The sequence below is a fragment of the Danaus plexippus genome, chromosome 12 (genome assembly GCF_018135715.1).
Source record: "Danaus plexippus chromosome 12, MEX_DaPlex, whole genome shotgun sequence".
NCBI classification, from domain to species: domain Eukaryota; kingdom Metazoa; phylum Arthropoda; class Insecta; order Lepidoptera; family Nymphalidae; genus Danaus; species Danaus plexippus.
The window spans coordinates 1866891-1892940 of record NC_083545.1 but is presented as its reverse complement, the minus strand read 5'-3'; the positions used below and the strand labels follow the sequence as shown (position 1 = coordinate 1892940).

Below are 26050 nucleotides of genomic sequence, written 5' to 3'. Positions count from 1 at the left end.
GGCAAGCTGCCACATAAGGTCTAGGAACCCGCTGCTGCTAAAAATAAAATAAACTATTAAGTCTTTACTTGACTGGTGATTGAATTTAAAATACTATGTTGTAATATTATTTTAGAGATAAAAAATAAAAATTCAGTTTCTACTTATTATAAATATCTGAAATGTGTTCATTGTTTATAAATAATTTATGGCCAATATAATATTTTCTAACTAATAAGTTACTTAGGTCGTTGATCGTAACATTTTAATATTTTTTATATGTAAACGTAGCACGAAAATAACTGGCCGGGTGTCGCTGCGCACACGCCAGTACCTAAGCGCCGGTCGACCTACCCGCAAGTCTAGAAATAAATTTATTTCACATTAATTCAATGTGCGTTCTGAAGTGAAATATCATAATATTTATCACTATGTGACATATATATGTGAAGGAAGTGCTGGAAAATATCCAAGGGGACCTGATGCTTATAATTTTACATATTCATTTGGTAATTCCAGGAGTTTTCTATAAAACATCGAATATTTCAGATCATCCAATTTACATTTCATGTTCCTTTCTTTCTTTAATTAAAGAACTTTTGGACATTTTGTTTAAAAGACTAACGTGTTCGATATTTCCATTTGATATTAATAATAATTAAATCATTTTAAAACTTTTTTCTACATTTACATTAAATTTAAACTAGTGAAAAGTTAATGAGGTAACGAAAAATTTTTATTAAAACTTTTCGTTATGTTTATGAAACGAAATCAGATATTTAAAAAGAAATTTGTGTAAATTAATGCATATATTTAAAAATGCTATTTTCTGAGATTTCTATTTAAAACACTCAATAGGTAAATTAACAACGACCACAATTATTAGTCTTAAATATTTTCAAGTTTTCTGCAATTGTTTGTTTAATCAGTTTTAAAATCAATTATTAATTTCGAATCACATATTCTAAAAATGTTAATCATTTTGTAGAGATCTCAGCTAAACATTTTGTTTTACATTTTTTTTTTCTAATTAAGTTTATATATTATTTCTTAATAATGTTAGAATTAAATGCTTATGAATGTCATAATTCACTTTAGCTTTATACTTACGCTTATTACGTTGTTTGATGTCCTTTTCATGTAAAATCCTAAATAATGAATAACGAAATGACAATTTTTTAAAAACTCTAAAGCAATTCCCAGGGCACCACCACCACCTTCACATCTTTTTTTACTCGCTAATTGAAGTAGGACTGGAACATTTTTTCAAATTATTCGAGATCTTCCTCTTGCAAAATCAGGATAGATTACCTTACTTAAAACTTCTATGATAGCATTTTCGAATCTTTAATCTGCAATACTATACCTCGATAATACGAGTTCTCAATTTATATTTTAAAGATACTGGCCATATTCTTAATATAAATGTATTAATAATAAATAATATATATTTATTAGCCACGCTTTTTTTCACGGATAAAGAATCTTAAACATCCCATTTTCATGATTTTCTATTCAGTTTTAATGTTTTGATATAGTTATCAAAGTTATTCTAATCTAAAACTTATTTCTTCATATCTTCTAACAATAGGTACACGTCCGATTCTAATTGGTCCTAATACTTATACATAGTAAAAAATGTAATTAAGTGGATTTGATAAATGCATCATTTAATCATACATAATGTTTCGGTGTAATCTATATTCCTTTGTATTATTATGGTCTTGATTACTGAAAAAAGTCACTAAGGATTGCAATTTTGTAGAGTTCAGTGATGTCACGATGACGTCAGAACAGCTGTCTGGTTCTAGAGTAGACACCACGAACTGGCGATCTGCCAAGATCATTCACTCAACATTTCCTTAGGAAATGGGGACGACGTTCGAATTTCTAAAACGAATTCTATCACTCTCATTTTTATTATACTATGGTTTTAATGTCACGGGCCAATATATAACAAAATATTTTAGTTTCAGCTTCATGAGGATGACTGGTAGAAGAAACAAAAGATGAACAGTGGAAACAGAAGAGCCCTTACGGGTTCTATACATAAGATTAGAGAATTCGAATTAGAGAAAGTGAGGGAACTTATAATTCTATATATTTACTAACACCTTCGTTACATTGATATAATTTAATGAGATTTATGTTTTAGGTATGTTTAGTTGAAGAATTCGATATACTCCAAATAGTCGGTGAAGGATGGTTCGGAAAAATACTTTTAGTGGAACACAGAGCCTCAGACACAGAAATCGTTCTAAAGGCCCTTCCTAAACCCTACGTATCTATAAGAGATTTTTACAGAGAATTCCATTATAGCTTACATTTAAGTGCCAACAGAAACATCGTCACAACTTTTGATGTTGCATTCGAGACTGCTGGATTTTATGTATTCTGCCAAGAATACGCCCCTTTAGGTATTATTGGATTATTTATCTTATCATAGACTAATAACCAAAGTAAATTACTACTAAGCTATTATAATACATGAATTTAACACAGCTGCATACGTTTTATAATGTACACAAGCTTCATGTTTATGGAATCATGCCAATGTTGAATTTATTACCTTACTTCTTAAAACTAAATAGTTTATTTTATAAAATAACGGTTTGTTTTCCATGATTAGATTACATCATTTATAATTTTTAGGTGATTTAACATCAAACATGCTGGATACAGGGATTGGAGATATTCATACGAAACGAGTGGCGAAACAGTTAGCCGCCGCTTTAGAGCATTTGCATCAAAGAGATCTTGTACATAGAGATGTTAAATTAGACAATATATTGATATTCAAGTCTGATTTTTCAAGAATAAAACTGTGTGATTTTGGTGAAACTAGAAAAGTACAATCTGTTGTAAGAAGAAGAAATGAATGGCTTCCCTACTCGCCACCTGAAATATTACAATTATCTATGGACAGCACTTACAAGTAATTTATAAATATTTTTATTTTATGTTACTTTCAAATTATTTACGTTGCACCATAGTGTTAACTTAATTGTTATCAGTTATCATTTATTGTTTCCAAGGAAATTTAAAGTGCTCGATATGTTTCTTTCAGAGCACTAATAAGCCATGATATATGGCAATTCGGCATTGTTATATTTATTTGTCTAACCGGTTGCTTGCCCTGGCAGAAGGCTGCTTTCGATGATCCGAGATATTTTAGGTAAACATGACAAACTAATATAATGAAAAATGTCCAGATTACTCTTATACTGAATATAAATAGATGTTAATTTTCATTAATTTTTAGCTATTACAATTGGTACAACAGTTCAAATCCGCTTAAAAGACAACCAAAATTGTGGAAAATGGTATCCTCGAAAGCCCAAAAATTATTCAAAAAATTTATTGAACCAAGAGTAGAAAAAAGGGCTACTAATTTCTCGGAATTATCAAGGTATAATTGTGATAGGTGGGTGGCCAAAGCGTACTCTGATCGAGTTGGTAAGTTGTTGAATTTTTTTGTATTATAAGTGAATTATGCCAACACTATTTCTAATAATAATAACAATTCTTTAAGCTGGCGGAGATGTTGACGAACTTTGTCCTTCAATGTACAGCTTTCATAGTGATCCGAATGAAAAAAATATTCTACTAAAACATTTTAGAGATCACGGCATAGAAACCACAGTAGATCGCCAAGCTAAGAAGCAAAGAATAAGAGAATGGATTCAAAACAGTGTTATAGAGGAAGCCGACGAAGATGTTAGTTCAAATTCAAAATAAAAAATATTACAATTTTTAATTTAACGACTCTATGACTATAAATATAATTGTTTTGTCTTTAGGTGGAAAGTTCACACGAGCCTAGTGTTTGCGAAGACAGTGATGTAGAATTAGAAGACCGATCACGGCCCCATCCTATTGACGAAAGCCACAAGGTTACTCTTCGCTATGACACAGAGAAGCATATAAATCCCAGAACAGGAGAAATTATTGAAGGTGTTTCCCGGTCAAGTAACAAAACACAACTTTCTTATGACGTACAAAATATAGAGCCCGTGGCACCCGGAAACATTGTTAGAAAATATGGGACAAAAGAAGAATCATCTTCACATAGTTCTGCTAAAGACAGTGCATATGGCTCCATAGAACAGAGCTATTCCAAGAATTCCGCTATTAAATCTGAAACTAAACAGTTATCACAAACCGATAAAATGTCTAATAGCTCTCCCAGTAGAAGCGTGTCGTCTCTTCAACTAAACAAAACTCCATTATCAACCCATGTCCAAAGATTTCAAAAAAGTGAAGAAGTGTTTGCAGAAGAATTAAAGGGTATGATGGGTAGTACAACAACAATTAATTCTGGGGGTAACTCGTCAAGGTCAAACAGTTTTCAAGTAACAAGAAATAGTTCGCTTGAGAGTGCTTCAAATATTAGCGATAGCCAAATCGAAAACGAAACACAAAACATAGTAAAGAACAATAATCCTGTTTCATGTAAAACAAATTCTTTTGATTGTGAAAATAATGAAGGAAGTAAAGGATCCGAACAAACTCAACCTTATGTTTCCATGAAAAAATCAATTTATGAAACAGCTAATAATAGAAAGGAGTCCCATAATGCCCGGAAACCCGAAAACAATATAGATTACAGTCAAACAGAAAGTCCTTATACTTCAATGTTAAATATAGTACAAGGACAAATAAAAATAGCCCCATACGCCAAAGAAACAAATGAAAATGTTATAAAAGTTTCAGTTACTCAATATAGCCAACATAAAACCCAAAAGTAATTGCTCAATATTGAAATGGATTAGTAATAAATAAGTTTTATATTAATATAATAATGTTTAAAAAGTATATCTATTTAATGTATGTAAATAAAAATCGTAATACATTATTATTCATGTAATATTAATTACTGGATTATTAAAAATAAGGTGCAGTTATACTTAAGTTATAATAAATTCTATTTATATTAGGCTTGGTATAATATTACAATCGTATTAGATAATAATAGGGAACAAGTCTTATTACAACTATATCGACAAATCACAAACTTTTTTATTATTAAGGACGGTGTGAAAAAATACCCTCCGACCGCTATGATATATAATAAAGACAAATTATTAGAAAATGAATGAATGTTTTATTATCCTTATGAATAAAAAAACATAGCTCCAAAAATTCAGTAATTTTAATTTATACTGGGAAAAATTAAAGAAATCTTAACCTATTTTATTCTTTTTCATTTATTAACATCAATTCAGTCATAAAAATGTCACCAAAATATAAATGTTTTGTACGTTAAAATTTTTATTGAAGTACCAAAATGAATAAAAATCGATTCTTTACCGCCCATAGACAAAATTAAATTCAAACTGCTGTAGTTTTTACCGGCAACTGCTCTTGACAATGTCAAGATTTCAAGATATTGTCAAAAATTTCTCTACCTATCTCGTTTACCGAATCTGTGAATATTCAAAATAATAATATAATCAATGGAAATTTGCTTCTCAATGTGTAGAGTACAAAAAAATTAATTTAAGGATACTCTTACCGTATATTAGAACAAAAATCTTAATTAATTGTATAATGCTACAAAAATAACATAACCTTTATCATTTTCTAAGTTATTAAAACGTTTACCATGCAAAAGCTACAAGAAAGTGTGTTTTCTATTATAAAAACTACAAATCTATCATCTGCTGTATTTAGTTTTCTACAACCAACTGAAGAATATTCAGGTGCGTCATCAAAACAATAAAAAAAAATTGGATATTAAATGTGTTTTATAATACCTCATTATTGTTTTAGACAAAACACCGCTGGGCGGAATTTTGCAGGATACTAAATATGGATGGCTTGCCCTTGGTCCTAAATTTTGTGTTGTCGATTTACGGAGTGGATTGAAAATTGCTGCTCGTACTTTTGGAAACGGTGTGAGGTAAATCACGAAATAAGCTATAGTTTTTAATTAATACATATTATAAATTTTCGATAAAAAGAGTGTTCATTTTATTGAAATAAAGTTATGTATATAAGAATCCAGTATGATTCTTAGTTATATGATAAAATGTGTAATTTGTTGTAGCAACAAGATTACTGTCACCAGTGTTGTGGAATTACCCACACCTCTCACTGATAACTCACAACAGCTCATTATAAGCCTTGAGTATGATGATGCCACTGGATTGATTTGCATATTCCACATTAATGGATCTCAATTGCTGCGTTGCATTCAGACGGATGGTGTCATAACAGAACTGACAGTTTGTGATGCAATACCAAATGGACCACTTATGTGCTTTGATGGCCTCATCATGGCTGGCACTCATAGAGGAGAGATATTTATATTTGATCTCAATAAAGCCTCTCTGATCCAGGGTTTGTAATTTTTATATTGAAAACTATTAAAAAACTGCCAGTTACTTTTCTTATTTTTTTTTCTGGTATCACTGATTTTAGTTGTTCTTATTTAAAGGTCAAATCAAAGTAAGGCCATTTATTATTTATGTATCCATAATATTATTTTCTTGTATTTATTTAGTCATTTTTGTTCCATAGGCATAATAAGTAAAACAGATATATTGTATAATTAAGTTAAATTTTTTATAAAGTATTACAGGCACACAAACTATTATATTATGTTATCTTTGTATTACCAGTTTATTATTAAAATTGCAGCACTCAAAGACTTATCTCAAGGCTATGAAGAGCAAGTTAGAGGTGAACAGAATGTGGCAAATTTGATATTCCTGCCTCTGAAAGCTGTACATAAAATTGAAAGCCAAAGAGATTTGGCCGTTGAGAACGATGATCATTTGGCTTTGCTACTGAATGAGAATTCATTCCATGAAAATCAATATATATTTTGTAACCCAGATGGCACTGTTAGAATGAAGGCGAAACAGAGCCACATAAGGACAACCGTTGTTCAATACATTCCGCAATTAGGAAGCTTAGCCGTGGGTTTTAATTTTGGTGCATTCCAATTATGGAACCTTCTGAATTTGGAATTGGAATTCACATCTCAGGTCAATGTTGAATGTCTGCCAGTCACTCATTTTGGTTTCCAGGTACAAAAAAAATACACATTTTTGGAACTATAATTATGTAATCATTTTATTATTTATTAATTTAAAATACAAATGTATTATGCTTTACAGGAACCCTGTGATGATCCGAGAGCATTTTGTTATTTGTGGGTAGTGTTTTCAGTGATAGATCGATTTGAAGAGGAGGAATTTCCTTTGGCTGTGATGTATTCTCTGACTTATCAGGGAAAAAGAATGCTGGCTGAGAACAAATATTTATATCAGGTGACATTAGCTTTTGAATATCTTTTTAAACTATTTTGTGGACTTGTAATTTGTCCATACTATTTTATTCAATGCTTAATTTTAAATCAAACATTGTTACATTTAAAATTAATTTACTACAATGTATTTAACACTTGTAATGTACATAATATATAATATATATGTATTGCATGTACACAGTGAAACTATATGAAGTATATAACAATAATACTTCTTTTTTCTTTTAATATAAATTAAATGTTAATTCAATAATATGAGTAAAGTAATAAGTGGATGTATATGTAAATTTTATAAAGAGTTTTATTGTACGCAGGAATTTTCTATGGCGACAATTCGCTTCCAAATAGAGTTGGGTGCCATTGAAGATGTGTCAGTGTATATCGGTGGCAGATGCATCTCCTGTCACACTTATTCCATCAGTTCTGTTTTGGGAGAAGAAGGGGAGGACAGTGAGTTATTCATGATTATTAATTTAATTAATTCTTTATTCCACATAAAATTTATAAATGCACAAAGGTTGGGCTTAACGCTAAAACAGCATTCTCTAACAGCCAACCTGAGATGATTAAAAGAGTGTGTTTGTAGGCGCGCAATTTTTATACTTCATTTACACTCACCTCGTACTTTGTTTTGTGCTTCGTCTCGTATCACAGCTCGCTCCTCGCTCGCTCGCACCGCACGCGAGTGCTGTGAGGCGCGAAACAAAATTCGAGGCGAGCCGCGACTATTTACACTCTCACCTTGTGCTTCGGCTCGTGCCTCGTCTCGCGACTCTAGTTCGCGAGTGTAAATCTAATATTAGAATAAATTTTTATGACACAACATGAGATAATTTTACATTAAACATTCATACCTAGAAAACATACTATATTGAATTTTATATATAAATATAATTGTAGGAAAGTATTAAACCTGTAACAAAAGAGTAAAAGTTTAGAGAGAAAATACAGAAAGAAAAATTGATTGTAAATATGTATAAACTAAAATATTATGTTGTGTTTGCTTTGCTGATGACTTCGATTTTGTAATTAGATTTTTTTGTGTCTGAATTTAGCAGTCTGTTGCTATAGTATTAAAAGTAATATTATAATAATGCATATATTTTTTGTTTCTCGTTAATTCATATTTTAATGCTATTTTTTCAGCGATGCTCAACTTATGCCAGCTAGTGTGGGAATGTTGGGGCGAGAACAACACAGTGACTCAACACTGTATGTTGCTGTTCGATCTTGATCAGTGGTACAAAGATCAAATGCCCGGTAAATATAATTTTAATCATTATGATAATTTTTTTTTATCGACTTGTTACTTGGCTTTTTGATTGTTTTACTCAAGTTTTGTCCAATATTTGTATATCTAGTTGGAAAAAATCTCAAATAGTAATAATAATAGCGATTTAAATTCGAAAAAAATAATTTTATGTATATTTTTTTTTACTATAATACTTATATTATGAATGTATATTTCAGCCACATATCGGCTGGAGAACAATGCGTTTATGAGCACCGCGCGGTGTCCTGAGATCAGCCGCGGGTCATGCGTCACGTTAGACTTGAGGTTGGATTCAGAATCAGTCACGCCATACTCACACGCCACGCGACTCGAAGAACATTTCTTTCCTAATTCCTTGCAATACAGTAAGTGTTATATATCGATCTTAATTTAGCTGACAATAAGATAAAAAATAATATTGAATTATTGCTTGCATATCAATACTCATCCTCACTAAGTTAAAACATTTTTTTTTATATTAATTCTGAATGCCGCAAACTATATAGTATATACTCATCTATAACTATGTTAGGCTGCTGGATATAAGTGCATATAATCGTTTCAGACTGCGTGGCTCTCAGTACGTGGTCGACGGCGGTGGTTCAGACGGCGGGCGTCCAGCGTCAGCTGGTCCGCGGCATGAGCGCGGCGGGCCCGGCGTGTCTGCTCGCCCCGGCCAGATTGTACGCCGCGTGTAAAACCGCCGGTCTGACACCGCTCTACGCTCCCTCTGGGGACACACCGGTGAGGCTTTACTTGTATATATGTGTGTGTGTATGAATGTGTACATATAATGATGTCTACGATATACAAATTTAAATTAAACTAATATTTTCGGATACTTCGCATTTTTTATTATTTTATATCTACTAGGGATTATCCCTACGTTAAGTGTTCGTAACTTTCGTCTCCTCTGCCCGTGATCGCGGTTGCTGTAAACTAACCGGAACCGATATTTTTTGAATATAATATAGAATAATAAAATCGCGTAGTATCCGAACAACTTAGTTTCATTTAAACGTTTACATAGTAATGTTCGTCTATGACAGTAACGTTTCCTTGTGGATAGGAATGTGTGTTCATGTTAACTAAAATTAATGTAATGACACATCTGTAAATGAGATAATTATCGGTATAAATTGTGAAGAAAATATTTCACCTATAAATCTATATATCAATTGAAGAAAATTTCTCCATTTCCAGGAGGATCAACGTCGTTTTCTTCTGTCTGTGGCGTTGGAGGCGAGGCTGTCGTCGTTCCTGAAACGATGTGCACACGACTGGGCTACGGGGACCCACAGTGGTGTCGGATGTACATTGCCTTTCTTGGTAGGTCATCACAGATAAATAAACAATTATCTTTCTTTGCTAATCTTAGTATTTATAGTATATTTGATTAGGTAACTTATTTGTGTGCTCGTCTTTAGGTGGATTGGTCGTGGAGTAGAGCTATTGAATTGAAAGAAAACGCTAAAGAACTGACCGCGCCGCTGTTTACTTCCTCTATGATGCCAGACAGGTATATAATTTTTTTCATATTATGTTAAATAATATGAAATTAATTTTTTATTGACCCTTCATTTGTTTATAGGAATGTTATAAGATGTCTGGAGCATTGTGTGCAACAACTGAGTCAACTGACTGGTTTGTTAGACGCCATCCTCACTAAATGTTGTAATCTAGTTGTACCAGACGGTAAGTTAGATCCAAATGTGTTCTTAATTAAATATATAAAGAAATAATGATATGGATCATTAATAAATTATCCTACATATATATGTATATATGTATATATATATATAAACATTAATTATTTTATTTTTAATTCCAGCGTTAAGCGAAATGGAAGAAAAATATAAAGGCATAGGCACAGTATCCTTATACTTCCAAGTTGTACAATGGTTTGTTAGGGTCGGACTGTTGCCTGAGAAGAGTTCGGACAGACATTCGCACACATTACCCTACCCGGTGCATCAGCTATGTGGGATATATAACAAGCGGTTGGTATAACATATTTTATGAGACTTTTCCTTCACATGTAAGGAAAAATAGTCTACAGTGTATACAGTGGGCAGTGATTGAATTTACAAGCATAATTTTCAATACAATGATATGTAATAACAATAACTGATATCCTATTATATTTAATATCGTAAACTTCTTTATTTTTTAAATTCCTTCTTATCACCCCGCGCTAGGACTAAATCTCTGTATTATAGAGTCCTGTTATAAATTTCATTATTAATTTATTAAATAGTCTTATGTAATTTCTAAACGTATTGTTTGTTTGATTTAATTAAAAATTAATAATAAAACGAGTTTGGTTGTTTAATCATGTTATCTGGTAGTGGAAATTTGGTTATTAAATAGATATCTAGGTAATCATATTTTCCGTTTTCTCAGTCGCATCAAGCTCAACCGTCTTCAAGACAAGTCGGACGACGAGTCGAGCAACGAGTCGTGTTCGCTTCTGTACATAGATCAACTCATTGAACACGAGTTCGGGGGTGATAGAGTCCATCAGTAAGTATACATTAATATATTAACATTTTTTTTTTCATATACATACATCTGTACGTATATATTTAGAATTCTAACAAAATCATTAAAATATGTAGTTGATAGCTTTAAATGGAACAAATTTGTTATAAAGTTTTAACTAACTATTATCTTAAACCAAAACACTTTGAATAACGTAAATTTAATTTACAAAGACACTCACGAAACGCGTCGACATATATTTTCCCGCGCAAAAGTGTACAAACCAAATGTCATCGCTTCAACGTCACTTCGGGTGCGTTCCCGAGTATTAAGGTTCGGTTCAAATAAGATGTGTGTTTCCTAAATATATATATATATATATTTATATACATCTTAGTATATAATTTGTTATAATAAAAAAGTTATTTCACTGTACACAAAATGTAACACAATACGATGTTGAACTATTTAATAATGTTCACGTGAAGTATAGTCTCTGCATCCCCGCGTTACTTGGTGTTTAAGCAATATTTTTTTCATTCCAGACTATGGATGGTATGTGGATCGAGCGGGGGTCTCTATCCCCCCCCTTCTCTGTTTTCTCTCTTGAGACTCTACTTGCTGCCGGATGTTCCCGAGGAACACAAGCACTCTCTCCTGCTCTACTTACTCCTGGATTATTCTATGATCTATGATGATATGCGGTATACTTATTATTTATAATTTTTATAATTTTATTTATTTTAACCTTTCAATTATTTTCCATCAGTGTTGTGAAGATGTTTTTACTAGGACTAGTAGGAATTTTTATTCTTTCTTGATGACATTAAAAAAAAAAAAACAATTTTTTATTTCCTAAAAATAAATTCGTGATTGGTAATGAATAATTGTGGGTTACTATCAAACAAAACCATAAGTGCTTTGGAATAATTTTTTTTTGAGACACGTACAACGAAACGGTAAATTGACTTATATGTATTCACAACTGTATGTTTTATTGAAACTAAAAAGATATTATGTAGAATAAAATATACAGCGAGTATATATGATAACATACGATATAGATACTCTTTAGTTGAACCTCATTATATGTCGCTCATCTGTATAGTACAGCCTACAGGATTGTTTGAATGCGATGCCTTTAATTTTATTTATAACATTCCTGTACATCTTTCCCCTATATACATACTAATATGGACCAATGAAATCTTTTCAGCCACGAGTCCGTGATACGTCGTTTGATGCAGTTCCCAACAATGTTCGGTCTCAGTAACACGGCGATTAAGGCCACCCAAGCCTTCTGGCATCTCGACCACAGAGACTTTGATGTAAGATTTATTGATATAGACTCAGTTTAGTTCCTGAACAATTTTTTATCCGTATAGTTGCTTAATATATTTTTTTTCCTCCCCTCTGCCCGTGATTGGATTGGTAAAGTAACCGAAACGTCGGTAGTATGTAGTTTAAAATGATAAACAACGCGTAATAATGCGAAAAATACTAGTTTCATTTTAATGAATACTCGCGAAAGTCTTAGATATCATTGTAATATTTTTTCTTTTACTAATCTAAGTTATTAATAAAAAACCTTTAACTTTTCAGTTCGCTCTCGACCAACTTCAATGTCTAACTGGCAACACTCTCTCCGACTGGCAACATCACGTAGTCCTGTCATCGTTACTGGCGCAGAAGAAAACTCAATCAGCGTTACAATACTTACACGTGAGGAAACCGGCTCCGATACACGTTAGTGACAACAATGATTATGACAAACTAGACGATTGGCAAACCTCCTGCAACCTGTACCTGGCCCGGGGCCTGGTGTTCGAAGCTTTGGATGTTATAAGGATGTGCGTAGAAAATGCCGGCTCCAGCGACGATAAGACGCAATTGTTGAACTATTTCTATAAAGGTATGTATTTTATAAATTACTTTAATTAGTTTTAATTTAATTACAAAATCATAAAAAATATGGTTGTCCTATAAAGCCAGTACTTTTAAATAACAAATCAAACCTTTCCTAGAACAAACTAATTATTATCTTAAACCAAAACACCTTAAATGAGTTAAATTCCATTAACAAACACAAGTAGCGCCGATAAATACTGTCCCGCGTAAAAAGGAACAAACCGAATGTCATCGCTTTAACGTCACTTCGGGTGCGTTCGTAATTTAAAGGTTCGGTCTAAATTAAACGTGTGTTCCCTAAATATAATATTCTTGTTATATAATTTTTTCAAGTAAAATAATTTTGTTGATATATTTGTGAGTTACATAATTATTTTTAAATCATGATATATATATATATACTTGTATATAATTGATGTTGTCTGTAGGCTGTAGGAACAGCGGTCAACTGGCTAAGGTGCTGCAAGTAACGTTGTTGCCGTTTGAGGAGGAAGTGTTCATCAGGTATCTCAAGGAGTGTAACGAATCCCACACATCAGACATCCTCGTTATGTACTACTTGCAACAGGCGAGGTATGGTCATTATTTACTTATACATTAGGAATGGAATTTTCTTGTTTATGTTTTGAATAGTAATTTCTTACTCAACAAACAGAGGTTACTGACCAGGTGGATGTATTGTGATCAAAATGAATCAATATATTACTTGGTCACTAAAGTTTTACTTATAGATAGGTCTAGAAGCCAACTGACACAGAAAAGTGGTAAACGTAATCATTTTCATTAGTAATATGAATTAGATGGAAATTGGAATGAATCAATTGACTTATAATTTTTTTTTTTTTTTAACCAAATGAAGTGAGTTATATATTTAAGAAACTAAATTATTGTGTTTTTATATATACATATGAGGTACATAAGAAAATTAAAATAACATTCATCTATTGTTAATGTGCAAACTAATCTGTATACGACTGTAACTGTTGATATGATACTGAACTAGTCATAGATCTACAAATGATATACAAACGTAATTATGAATGGGACTTATAATAACCTCAAACATTTCTCTTCGAACAATCCCAGGTACCTAGAAGCGGAACAGTATAACAGTAAGTTGAAGACTCGTCACGAACAGTCTGATCGAGGGTCGGCTCGCGACGCGCTGGTGGCGACGCTGTGTAGAGACCTGCCGGATGTCACAGGAGACGTACTGAGATGTGCTATGAACGAAGCCGAGCCCAGGAGTTAGTTACTATATGATTATATTATATATTACATTCTGACCAGTGCCCTTACTATCGTTTTGCATTGTGTTGCTATATTGAGGGATTACATAATTTTCATTTATAAACCTTTGTACAGACAGTAGCATCTATTAAAAAAACTGGAAAGCTTTCGTGTGTAGTTTGACGATGAGATCCCGTGGTAGCGGTAGGCTTAGACTCGACGTTAATGTGTAGTGAACGGTTACCAGAGGTACCGGAGAACAAAGACAAGTTCGTGTACATCTGTTCAACTGCTGTTGCCCTTTTGGTATTCAAGGTGCATGGATACTTAAAGAGCATCTATGAAGATATCTAATCTATAAAACGATGAAGTTGTAAATAATATAATCTAACCGCCTAAGACATAGAACATAATCTTCATTTTTTCTTATATTCATTTACGTGTTACTTGAATATAATATATATATATATATATTGATAATTCAGAAATTATAAGGTAGTGTTTTCAAATTGCTTATATTGTTCTGATATGACGACTATATTTTTTTATTACGATAGGTTAAACCTTAGAAATATTATTTTTCTTTATCTTTTGTTCTCCGCATATTAATGTATGTGTATATGTTTGAAGAGTGTTTTTTAACAACTGTTTATAACTAAAAGTTTTTAACGATAACTTCGTCACATATAATTATTCTTATACACTTCGTTACAGTTTTCAAACCGAAGCCTATGTCTGTATACGTTCAAGCAAATTCGCCGAAAAACACCTTCACATACAAGTCGTCGTTTATACAAGTGAGAAAAAGTTATACTTTAATAATATAAAAATATGTTGTTATAACCAAGGCATGTTTAAATCTTTGGAAGGTATAACCAAAAGTATGAGCGCCGCAGAATAGACGGAATCAGTTTTTAAATTAGAAAAAAAATATTAAAAAAAAACATATTAATTAATAATAAAATATAAAACAACCAATATTTCGCAGGATACGATTGAAAATGCCAGTGAAACGTGGATAAACAAACCCAAGACCAGGAAGGGCATTAAGCGAGCGCTCAACATAGAAGACACTCCATTCATTTGCACTCCCAAGGCGTATAAAAGCAAGAGGTATCCTTTGTTATATTTAATAGCATTGAATTTTTCACATAATTTTATTATATTTCAACCACTGTCTTCTTCCTGGCAATTATCCCAGCTTTAGCCGGGGTCTGTTCAACCGCTGTATGAGCGAACATTCATCGTAACTGACCAAATATCACACCAAATGTTTCTTGGCACTTGATAAAGCTAAAAAAATTATAATTTTGTGAACTGTCACGTTCAAAAATTTTCTGCCTGAAAAACAAACGAGTAGATCATCAAAATTTCATATTCATGTGCGTTTAAAACTCGTAAAGTCTCAGTCGCGGTGTAAAAGAAGAAGCTGAATAAAAAAGTTATTTAATATGCCTTTATTTCTTACAGTTTTTTGTTATCTTTCTATATAATCAGTTGGTAAATAATCCAAACATATTATTATAGCGTCCTACAAGAGAAGAGTGACGGTACTCCGGCGAAGCGAGCCAAATTGGATCTCAATAGCTCGGGAAGAACGCCGAAAATGGCTCACAGGGCCAACGACAGCGTCAGCTGCCAAGTGGCCCGTCTACTTCATATGCCAGACTTGGAGAGCCCTCACAACTACCCCGCCAGGACGGACACGCCACAAAGCATACTCAAGGTACATTATTCAGGATAAATTAATATAACAGCTCAAATAAAACGATGCCCTTCATAATTTTCTTCGTTCTCATTCGTTAAATAAATAACGAAAACATGTTTATATTTAACTAAGTTTTCTGTATTCTTACATAATAATATTACTATGTAAGTACGTACGTATGTTGATCCTCAGTCCCGTCCGTCATCCCGTCGCGGCAACACGCCGTACGACAACGACCACGACCACAGCGACCACAGTGACCACGACCACGATGAACACAGGTAACAAGGCATTCATTTTTTTCTTCTATATTTTGACATAACCGCATTTATAAATAAACATTCATTGATTACCTTTGAAGAAAATTGTATTTCACGAAAACAAGGAAATATAACCTTATACAACAACACACAAAAAAATTAATAGTTAATTAAAATTTTCGGTTACCAGTATAAACATAGGTTTTTTAGAGAAAATTGTTGTAAATCGTATTTTTTTTTTGTTTATATTCAGCACTTAAATAATAAACTCAACAGAATAAAATCTTTGGTGTGCAATTTAATACTGCAACATGCACTTTATTTTCAGGCACCTAAGGTTCACAATACCGACGTCATCCGAGGCGGGCTCTTCGCCGTCACCGGTAGCATTGCCCTTGTACGCGGAAAGTGAAACAGATAATGTAGGTATTTCGGAATAAATACTACATCATAACGGTATAAAAAACAGTAATACTCTGTAGCCCAGCCCTGGATGTGTCAGCCGTTAAGCCATCGATATAGGCACCGTAAACGAATTGTCCATACCAAAAATTATTCTGCGAGATAAAATTTTAGATAAATTACGCTTTTTAATGCTTCCTAATGTGGATCAATTCATTGAAGTGATTATTGAACTAAAATAATTTGTAGACGTTTCTTACCAGAAAAAATCGGTTTATAATATATATATAAGATCGTCAGGATGGAGCCTCACAGCGGTCTTGGCTGATCATATCCATCATGGGCGTTGTAACGATTGGAACTCAAAACAAAAGCACACTTGTACTGTCCGATATCTTATTACTCGATTTCTTTACAATAGTTTTTGAAATCACACTCAAATAATAAGATGAAAATGGATTATGAGCCAATAGGTTAGACTTGAGCACTTCGTTTGACGGCTCTGCATAGCACGATGCCCGGCCTCACTCTCAGTGACAATAACTACCCTATATATGTGTGTGTAGATTAACATTTTTTTCAATCTAGAGAGAATTCCCTAAATATGTATAGGTATGAATGAAATAATCATACTTATGTCCTTATTCCACGGTCTTAAGCTAACAATGAGACAATTTTAATATGTTATACATCAGTGTGATTACCATAAGAGTACATCTTCGCACTACACACGTAGCGTTTCGCGTTTCTCATTTCAAAACAAATGTTTCTCATTCCAAAACACTGCTATCGAAAGCTTATACTAAAGACAATAAAACTATTTCTAATTATGACATTATATTAAATACATTTTCTTCAAGAACACAACACACCCTCTCGAATCTCCGCCTAAGAAGTTCGCCGCCGAAGATATATCTCCCAGGAAGTCTTACAAGGATAACGTTCGTGCGAGGTAAAACATATTCTATTATATTATGTGATATTTCTTGTATCTTATATTAATAAAATATTTCAAACTGATGTCAGTGTTGCCACCAATGATTCCCGTTCAACCAAAAATTAGACAGCCGAACGTATCTGTATAATTACTACTAACATTTTTTTTTTCCTTATATTTTCAACTGCATATTGTTTAACTGTCATTTCACATGTTGGCTGGTAGAAATGAATTATATATGCTGAACGCACTATCTCAGTAACTGAAAGATCTATATACAACCTGAAACATATGTATTTGTATCCAACCTTATATTTAATAGTTCTGTATTGCCACCTTTATATAACTTATAATGTATTATTTCCAGGCGTTCCTTATCCATATCAGCGAACAGCAGTCTGTCAGAGGATCCGAACACGTCCATAGAGAGTATAGCGGATATCCCGGTGACGCTCATCAACCCGAGATACACGGGCGAGAGATACATGAGAGATACTGAGGAAGAGAGAGATAGAGATACTAGGAACAAGATACACATTGAAACCGAGAAGAGAGATACTAGCTATGTACCGAACACACCTAAAGGGAGACGAGCTATCAGGAGCGATGGAGATAATACACCACTGAGCGGGTAAATCAAATAAAAAAATATGCTTTTTATTAATTCCATTATTAATACTTTCAGTATTGTAGTGTTTTTTTTATTTTGAATTTATAATTATAGATGACTAAAATAATTGAGATCTTTAATAAAAATTTGTAGATGTTCTAAAATCAAATCAGCCTGTGAAAGTCCCCTCAAATATAAAACCAGTAGAGTCTTGTCCGAGGTTATCCAGAACAAAGAGACAAACAAAAATTATATTAAACAATATTTTGGTGTATGTACGTATCGTGTATACATCCAATGCACTCAGTAAAAATCAGTTATTTTAAAATTACTAACAGACATTATAATTTTATTCATATATATAAAACTCGAATGTTGATTTGCTTTTAGCTCGAGGTATACCCAATAGCAATAAAACTCGAAGTAACATATATGAGCTACAGTAAGCTGTGTCTGTGTTCTTCTAACTGTATAAATATCCACATATGTAATTAATTTCAGAAGTCGTTCAAATACGCCGGACCGATGTGATTCACCCATCATCACGCCGAAGCGAGTTACCAGAAGTACCAGGTAAATGAATTTAACTATTGTATACACATAGGTTGTTTAGTAATATAAAGTTACTAATTATTATACTCAATAGACACCTCTACACACACACACAAATATACATATATATATATATATATATATATATATATATATATATATCTGTATATAAGCCTCTTTATTTATTCTTGTTGTGAAGTCGTTTGACAGTATGTTATATTATCTGTCCCAGGAGTCGATCTCGTACACCAGAAATAAGTCCAAAATCATCTCTCACGCCCATAGAGGAGCTGCCGAGACAGGAAACTGACACCGCGTCATACAAATCTAAATACATACCATCGCCTAGGTAGGAATAAATAAAAAAAAAATTACATATACGGAAAAAAAAATATTAGAATAAAAAAGGTATTAATGAAAGTGAAGCAAAAATATCGCTCTGATGAAAAGATTACATATATTTAGATTTGAGATTGTTTCTTTTAATGATTGCCTCGTTATTAATGGCAATATGTAGCCTCCTGTATACGGCGCAATATAAAAAAGGATCTACATTTATATACTGAAATATAATTTGTATATTAATATATAAATTTGGTATTCCTATTGTAGGGAGCATTTTAATATATTGATTTTACTTCATAGAAGGTCCCGTACGCCCGAGAGGATAGAAAAAGTAATAGAGCCTCCGCGTCTTGAAGCAATTAGTGAATCACCCACCAAGTCATCACAGCCGCCACAATCACCCACCAGACGTAGTCTCAGGTGACATAAATAAATAAATAAAATGTATCTTAAGCAAGTTGTTATGAAGACACTTGTGAGAGTTTATTGCCAAAAAAAAGTCTTAAGGACGATTTTTTTCTCTCGTTTGTTGTTGGCAAATTTTGAAATATTTTTAATATATTTGGCATTTAATATAACCTATACATTTTTTAGAAGCCGTTCCCGTACGCCGGAAGTGGAAATTAAAGTTGATCCGCCTGTTATAACAAGTCCTCGTAGCCTAAGGTAATAATAGTAATAAGTAAACAAGTTAATATAAATGAAAACATAAATTTGTCACTCTTGATAATAAATAACAATACTCAATGTTACTTTACTTTCTAGAAGCCGATCGAAAACACCCGAAAAGTTGATGTCACCGAAGAAAGATCACGGAACCCGGAAGAAGTCGCTCTCGAGAATAGTTCTAGAAGCTAACGCGTTCGCTAAAACTAAGCAGATAGAAAAAATGGACGAGGAAGATAAACCGGATGCAACCGGTGTTATAGAGTGTACTCCTGTGAAGCCTTCCAAACACACCGAACCGCCCCATCCCTGTCTCATGGACGTTGAATTCTCGCCAATAGTCAACAAATCAATCCTACACAGTTCATCCGAGAGCTTCTCGATCACAGAGAAAATATCAAAATCGAGCGAAGATCAAATAGAAATTAATCAACTACCCGCATTCACTATCAACGAGATATACGCCGACAAATCGGTTCTGCACAGCTATCAGAGCAGTATCGGCGGCACTGAGTCGATACACGACACACGGGAGAGTATTAAGGAAACAGTCGAAATCTGCAAACCCCTCCCAGCGTTCACGAGCATTACTGATGACTTCGGCAAATCGGTGCTGCATAGCTTCGAAAGCACCATCGACTCTAGTAATATAGAAAGAAAGGAAACGCCTAAATCAAAGACAACGGATTATGGAGTTCTGAGTACCGACACGAGTGCGAGTGTCGGCCAACAAAACGAAAGCCTCATGACCAGTGACAGTGAAATCGACGATAGAGAATGGAGTCGACTCGACAATCAGAACGCGAGAGTTATACAGAAGGAGAAGGAGAGGATAGTGGAGATAGAGAGAGAGATAAACGAGATAGAAGAGATGTCGGATGAGTGTCGCGAGACTTGTAGTGATTCTAACGACAGTGCTGAGAGCGAAGAGGAAGAAGAGGTATTCATATACATATCTCATTTAACTTATTTTCATTTCATTTTATTTACTTCCATAGAAGCTTTATTCGTATCTTTAGAGGGTACACGTAGATTTTTTAATTTTTAATAATATTTTTTTGCAATCTGGGATTTGTTGTAACCTTTGTTTATTATTGATATGAAATACAATATTTTTTGTTTTGTTTAAAAATTTCTAAAATATCATCAGGATTTCAAATCTTACGTAATATGTGTCGGGAAATATCCGGAGAGTAAGATTACTTATGTGGAAGAATATTACATCGAGGAGAATTTTTTTGATACTATCATATCCACATACTACATTTTATAATCTTGTCAAGTCATATTTTTTTTTTCTAAAACCAGAAGGCATTAGAAATAATAATTCTCGAAAATATTTTTCAGGGCTCCGAGTCAGAAAATGACAACGAGGTTATTTCCATCGAAGATTCCGACGAGTCATCGGATACATACAAGTTGGAAATTGAAGAAGACAATGTTACAGAACGAAACCAACAAGAACAGCTTGTACAGGCTACTGTCGGGACAGCTAGAGATGACGTCGCCGAACCCCAAGCATCCGGTTCCGGCATCCAGGAAAATAATGAAGCAGATTCAGAATTATTCCAAGCATCGCAAGAAAAATCTGATGCACTCAACCCAGCGCGTGATATATCGATTCTAACAGATGATAACTCTGTCACAGAAACAGAAGGCGCTGATAAACTTCACTACTCCGATGACATCAAAAATGACGATCAAAGCGTTGCCATGGAGACAGGTACAATGATTTATGTTTAATCTGAAATCATAGAGATAAGTTCAATGACATCATGGTTTTTTTTTCATCGGAGCTAGACGTAATGTTATTACTAACATTGTAATTTTATTTAACAATATAATACACAGGATTTAAACGCTAGATTTAAACAATATTCATAAAAACCTTTCTTCGCATTATTACCACAGTAACAATAATAAAATTTTTGTCTTATAAAATGTATCTAAAAATATTCGTATAAGACTTTAAATTGATCTGCTAAAATTTCTATAACAAAATAAATATTTTTTTTCAGATCAGCCTGTGATAGCATCCGCGGTTGTAGAACAGATAACGACTATTGAACAGAATATAGAACAAGAAATTCCCTCAAGAGAAGTAGATGTTATAGATTCGGGTCCCTCTAGGAGAGAAGATCACAAAGTAGAAGAAAGTGAAACTGTCAAAACAACTGAGGCACAGACGGAAAGTCAAGAAAAATGTGTCCCAGATATAAAAGATAAAGATATGCCTGAAGAAATAGAAAACAGTGTCGTGGCCCAAGAAGAAAGCGACAAAGTTGAGATAAAAACACAGACAGAGGACATTGAGAGAACAGAAGACACGGAGCAAGTTCCGAAAACAAGAAAACGCACGAAATCTACGACCTCGACCAGGTCTAAAGAAGGTTCAGAGGTTAATGAGAAGGTGGAACCGAAAACGCCTCGCAGGCGACGGCAGTCAGCGAGCAAGGCAGAAGTCGAAGGAACTCCCGACAATAATGAACACACACCCAGAACACGAGCCAAGACACCCAGCTCTGAAGTGAGAAAAATATTAACACGCCGCGCCTCCAAGGAGCTGGAGAAAACGGACGAACATAGACCGGAAGAAGTGCCAGAGCTAACGCCGAGGAGATCCACACGGAGGACTAAGAAAGAGGACGATAACGCTAGTGTTACCTCAGATTCCTCTGTCAAATCCGGCAGAAGCAGAGCTAGCGAAGACGGGAAACCAGCGAGGAAAGGAAGGAAGTCGGTGATGAACGTTAAACCGGATCTGACAGTCATACCGGAAGTCGCCGCCGAGGAGTCGAAGGCTTCAGATGATATCATCAAGGAATACTCGAGTGCTAGACGGTATATATATTTTTGAGTGTCTCACCGTTACTAACTAACTAATGGTTGTAATCACAGTGAAGGGCTCCAGAAGAAATTTTAACTGTCCTCTTATCTTAAGTTTCCATAGTTGAAACTACACACGGAGAGTTTCCAGTTTGTCGCTCATAATATACCGGACGACCCAACCTTGTGTAACTGAACAGATTTCTTTCTACACTAAATTCATATTAACCTAATATATAATATTAACTATTAATAATAATAATTTATATTAATATAAATTTTCCAGGTTGACGCGCAATCAGAAGGCCGTGTTGGACTCGTGGTTGGAGCCGGAGCTGCCTCGGAGGAAGAACGACAACGACTCGGATTCCAGCCTAACGAGGACCGACTACGACGGTAAGGAAGAGATAAAAATAGGCAGAAGAATATGTATGGAATACAACACGAGCTAATATACACGCGAAAGCTTATATATACATATTGATTTAATATATAGGGTGTTATGAGAATTCTTTTTCCGTCCTATCGCTTATATAATATCCGAAAGGAATACGGAAAAAATGTTCTCAACAGATTAAAAATAAGATACGATTTTGAGTGTTCATAGAAAATTTATTTGAGATTAGCTTCATTGTCAAAAATTGATTATCTTTTTAAGTTTTATAAATTAAATAAGAAAATCTATAAGCCTTAAAATTGAATCTTAAAATTAAATTGTCTTAAAATAACAAACATAGAAAAAAAATATTTTTTTTTCCGGAATGTAATTTCTCAGTATCCAAAATTCCTGCTAATGTCAACGACATCTACCAAAATTAATATGTTTCATACTGTACATTGAAATCTGCACAAAATTTTTCTTCCAAGCCATACACCACTATCTTCCTAACGTTGGTTCAGTAAATGCCCTTGTATATAGATTACATATTAAATGTTGGCAAATGTATTTATTTCTGTCTGTTTCTGCTTTTATGTGTTACATTATTTTTATAATTCACTACTTTTTGCCTGCGACTCCGTCCGCGTTAATTTTGGAATTAGTAATATATGTATAGCTGACCGAGCGAACTCTACTCCGACCTAGAGGCCATAAATAACCAGATATTGGAATTTATTAAATTTTTTTTTTCCGACCGAACAGAATTTGATATCCCATGTCCGTCTCCTGGCTCTAAGCTATCTGCCCACCATTTTTTAACCATATCTCTATAGCCGTTCTTCAGTTATAAGTAGTGTAACTAACACAACTTCCTTTATATATATATATATATTTAGAATGAAATACATCGCGTATCTGTGGTTATATGCTTGGAATTTTTAATAGACACTACAAACCTAACCGTCCGTCGACGCAATACTAAACAGTTTTAATGCCATATCCACTTATATAACATACAAGTATTGAAGTGAAACTTCTTATCTATTCTATGCATAAAAAACTATTAGTTTCTTCAAATATTTTTTTTTTTAATTATATATAAGTAAATCATTCATCACTATATACAATAACATATTGAGATAGAACGCTTTCCATATATCCGCATGTTCAGTCATGTATGTAACGCTAGTGAGTGTTGGTCCCAGGCTCCCCCGAACCAGATCAAGACTCGGACTTAGAGACCGCCGTGAAGCCACGTGAGTAACGCTTAGCATATTAAGTAGTTGCATGGCTATCCTCAAACCTAGATGTATTTATATTTTTGCATATATATTTTTTTCATATAACATTCATATTCGCGGGAAATGAGCGATTCTTTTAACTATAGCTAACTGTTACTCAGTATTAAAATATATTATCGTTATTGATTGTTACAAACTTATTAATTCATATAAATAATAATTGTATATAGTTTTTTTTCGTAGATTTTAAGATTGTGTTATTCTGTTGTTTTTATTATAAATTTAATCTCATGTTACGTCTACCCTCAGAGCGCTTAGCAAGAGCTGCCTCTGAGACGAAAACAACTCCGAAGGCTGCGAGGATCGGTAGAAGGGTTTCAGTGGATATAGGTAAGTTGATATCATGTTAGTTATGACGGTTATATTTTATACAAATTCCAGTTATTTTAGACCAAATTTGGTGGATATCTAAGAAAATCGACATACTCAGTACATAACACAAAAAACTTGTATTATTAATAATATTTTTAAACCCCTAGAAAACGATATATTTTACAAAAACTGTAAAAAAATCGATTTATGTGACCTTCTCCTCTAGAATTTGCGACCATCCAATTATAGGTGAGTTTTGAGAACAGGAGCAATAACGCCTGTACGACTATGGAATTAAATTTTAAGAACAAAATAAAAAGAACAATTAATAATTCTATGTTAAACGTAACTGTAACTAATATATAATTTTTATTTCAAAGCAAAATTAAAGAAGATAAAAGCGTGAAAAGTCATAATATTTTAAAGTTAACCCATCAGGTTATTCTTTTATGTAAAATTATTATAATTTAAGTAGTGGAACAAAAGTTCAAAACTACATTACACAGCAGTCAATACTTAGATATGATTCATACATGAAATTTCACTCATTGTTTTCAAAAATTATTTCGTTTCGTTGTCCGTTGTACATAAAATATACCAGTATAACATGAATCGTCATACCCATAGGTGTGACTCCTGACGAGGGTTCTCCTGTTTCTGGTCTGTCCCGCGGGCGTCGCGCCTCCTTTACCCGAGCCTGTGAAGCTCTTCACACACCCAGAAGGGGTTCCACTGATGTTAAGGTACAATTTTTTGATATTAATATATTTATATATATATAAATAAGACTACTCTCTGAAAAATTAAAAAATACATATAGTTATCTGCGTTGTATTTTTTTTAATAAACTATGCTTAAAATAAGGGTTGTCTATAGTATTTGTAAATGTCCTATGTATTGTAAGAATTCGTTATCTATTCAGGGTTCCCCTATGTCAGAGGTCGAGTCGACCCCTCGGAGAGGTCGACGACCTTCAGCTACGAGCGTCAAGGGAGATGTTAACACGCCCAGGTACTGCTAACGAAACAAGATAAATTTTATAAACAACTTTATTAGTATTTATTGTATTTTTTTATTATTTCAATTAAAAACCAGCTAGGTTTTTTATCAGTCTTTTATTGAAAATTAAATGTTATTTTATCATAAAACACTTTAAATATCAAAAAAATTATATTAACTAAAACAAAATACTATTACTTTATAATTATGTATAATTAGTTGTCTTTTTTTGGTTTCTATTTTTAGACTTCTATTTGATTTTCAGGTCGAAAAAAGCTGCGGAAAAAAATAAAGAAACAAACGAATAATAGTAATGAATGAATTATGTTAGTGAGTTTTTAATTTTTTGTTAATAATACCAGCGGATGTTTTATAGGTTTTTGCATTTATATTATTAAAAAATAAGAATAGCATTTAAAGTTTTTTTTTTTTTTTATTTCTGAAATATTACAAACACGCTGTCAAATTTATTATTGGGTGAGAATCACGTCCAATACAGCAAATTTAAAATGTTTAACTCGCAAAATATTACATAACATGTGAGATCACAGACAATAATATAATACTAGTATAATGTTAGCCATTAATTTAAGTTAAAAATATTTT

At 33.1% G+C, this 26050-nt stretch overlaps 2 protein-coding genes across 5 annotated transcripts; both read left to right on the top strand.

Annotated features, from left to right (window-relative positions):
• Positions 1 to 301: 301 nt before the first annotated feature.
• On the top strand, positions 302 to 5075 carry LOC116772313 (serine/threonine-protein kinase meng-po). 2 transcript variants are annotated; one of them, XM_032664446.2, is made up of 8 exons: positions 302 to 488; positions 1950 to 2057; positions 2135 to 2396; positions 2632 to 2914; positions 3047 to 3154; positions 3242 to 3435; positions 3512 to 3696; positions 3780 to 5075. In XM_032664446.2, the coding sequence occupies exons 2-8, from the start codon at positions 1989 to 1991 to the stop codon at positions 4725 to 4727; spliced, it is 2049 nt and encodes a 682-aa protein (XP_032520337.2). In that variant the 5' UTR covers positions 302 to 488; positions 1950 to 1988; the 3' UTR covers positions 4728 to 5075. The 2 variants fall into 2 exon arrangements, with proteins under 2 accessions (XP_032520337.2, XP_061378287.1); XM_061522303.1 differs by having other exon boundaries at positions 350 to 373.
• Positions 5076 to 5381: 306 nt separating this feature from the next.
• Positions 5382 to 25863, top strand: LOC116772466 (protein ELYS). 3 transcript variants are annotated; one of them, XM_061522413.1, is made up of 39 exons: positions 5382 to 5681; positions 5752 to 5881; positions 6029 to 6321; positions 6622 to 7013; positions 7104 to 7256; positions 7570 to 7705; positions 8402 to 8515; positions 8726 to 8893; positions 9094 to 9272; positions 9732 to 9857; positions 9956 to 10047; positions 10120 to 10223; positions 10360 to 10528; positions 10932 to 11051; positions 11555 to 11713; positions 12226 to 12337; positions 12612 to 12921; positions 13346 to 13490; positions 14004 to 14164; positions 14862 to 14944; positions 15136 to 15260; positions 15675 to 15873; positions 16048 to 16136; positions 16444 to 16537; positions 17378 to 17469; positions 17822 to 18085; positions 18566 to 18637; positions 18849 to 18965; positions 19265 to 19381; positions 19556 to 19627; positions 19727 to 20567; positions 20975 to 21350; positions 21646 to 22468; positions 22740 to 22849; positions 24038 to 24088; positions 24383 to 24463; positions 25073 to 25188; positions 25368 to 25456; positions 25710 to 25863. In XM_061522413.1, exons 1-39 carry the CDS (start codon positions 5585 to 5587, stop codon positions 25750 to 25752), a joined length of 7014 nt encoding a protein of 2337 aa, XP_061378397.1. In that variant the 5' UTR covers positions 5382 to 5584; the 3' UTR covers positions 25753 to 25863. The 3 variants fall into 3 exon arrangements, with proteins under 3 accessions (XP_061378397.1, XP_032520556.2, XP_032520558.2); XM_032664665.2 differs by having other exon boundaries at positions 19262 to 19381; XM_032664667.2 differs by lacking the exon at positions 24038 to 24088 and having other exon boundaries at positions 19262 to 19381.
• Positions 25864 to 26050: the final 187 nt, after the last annotated feature.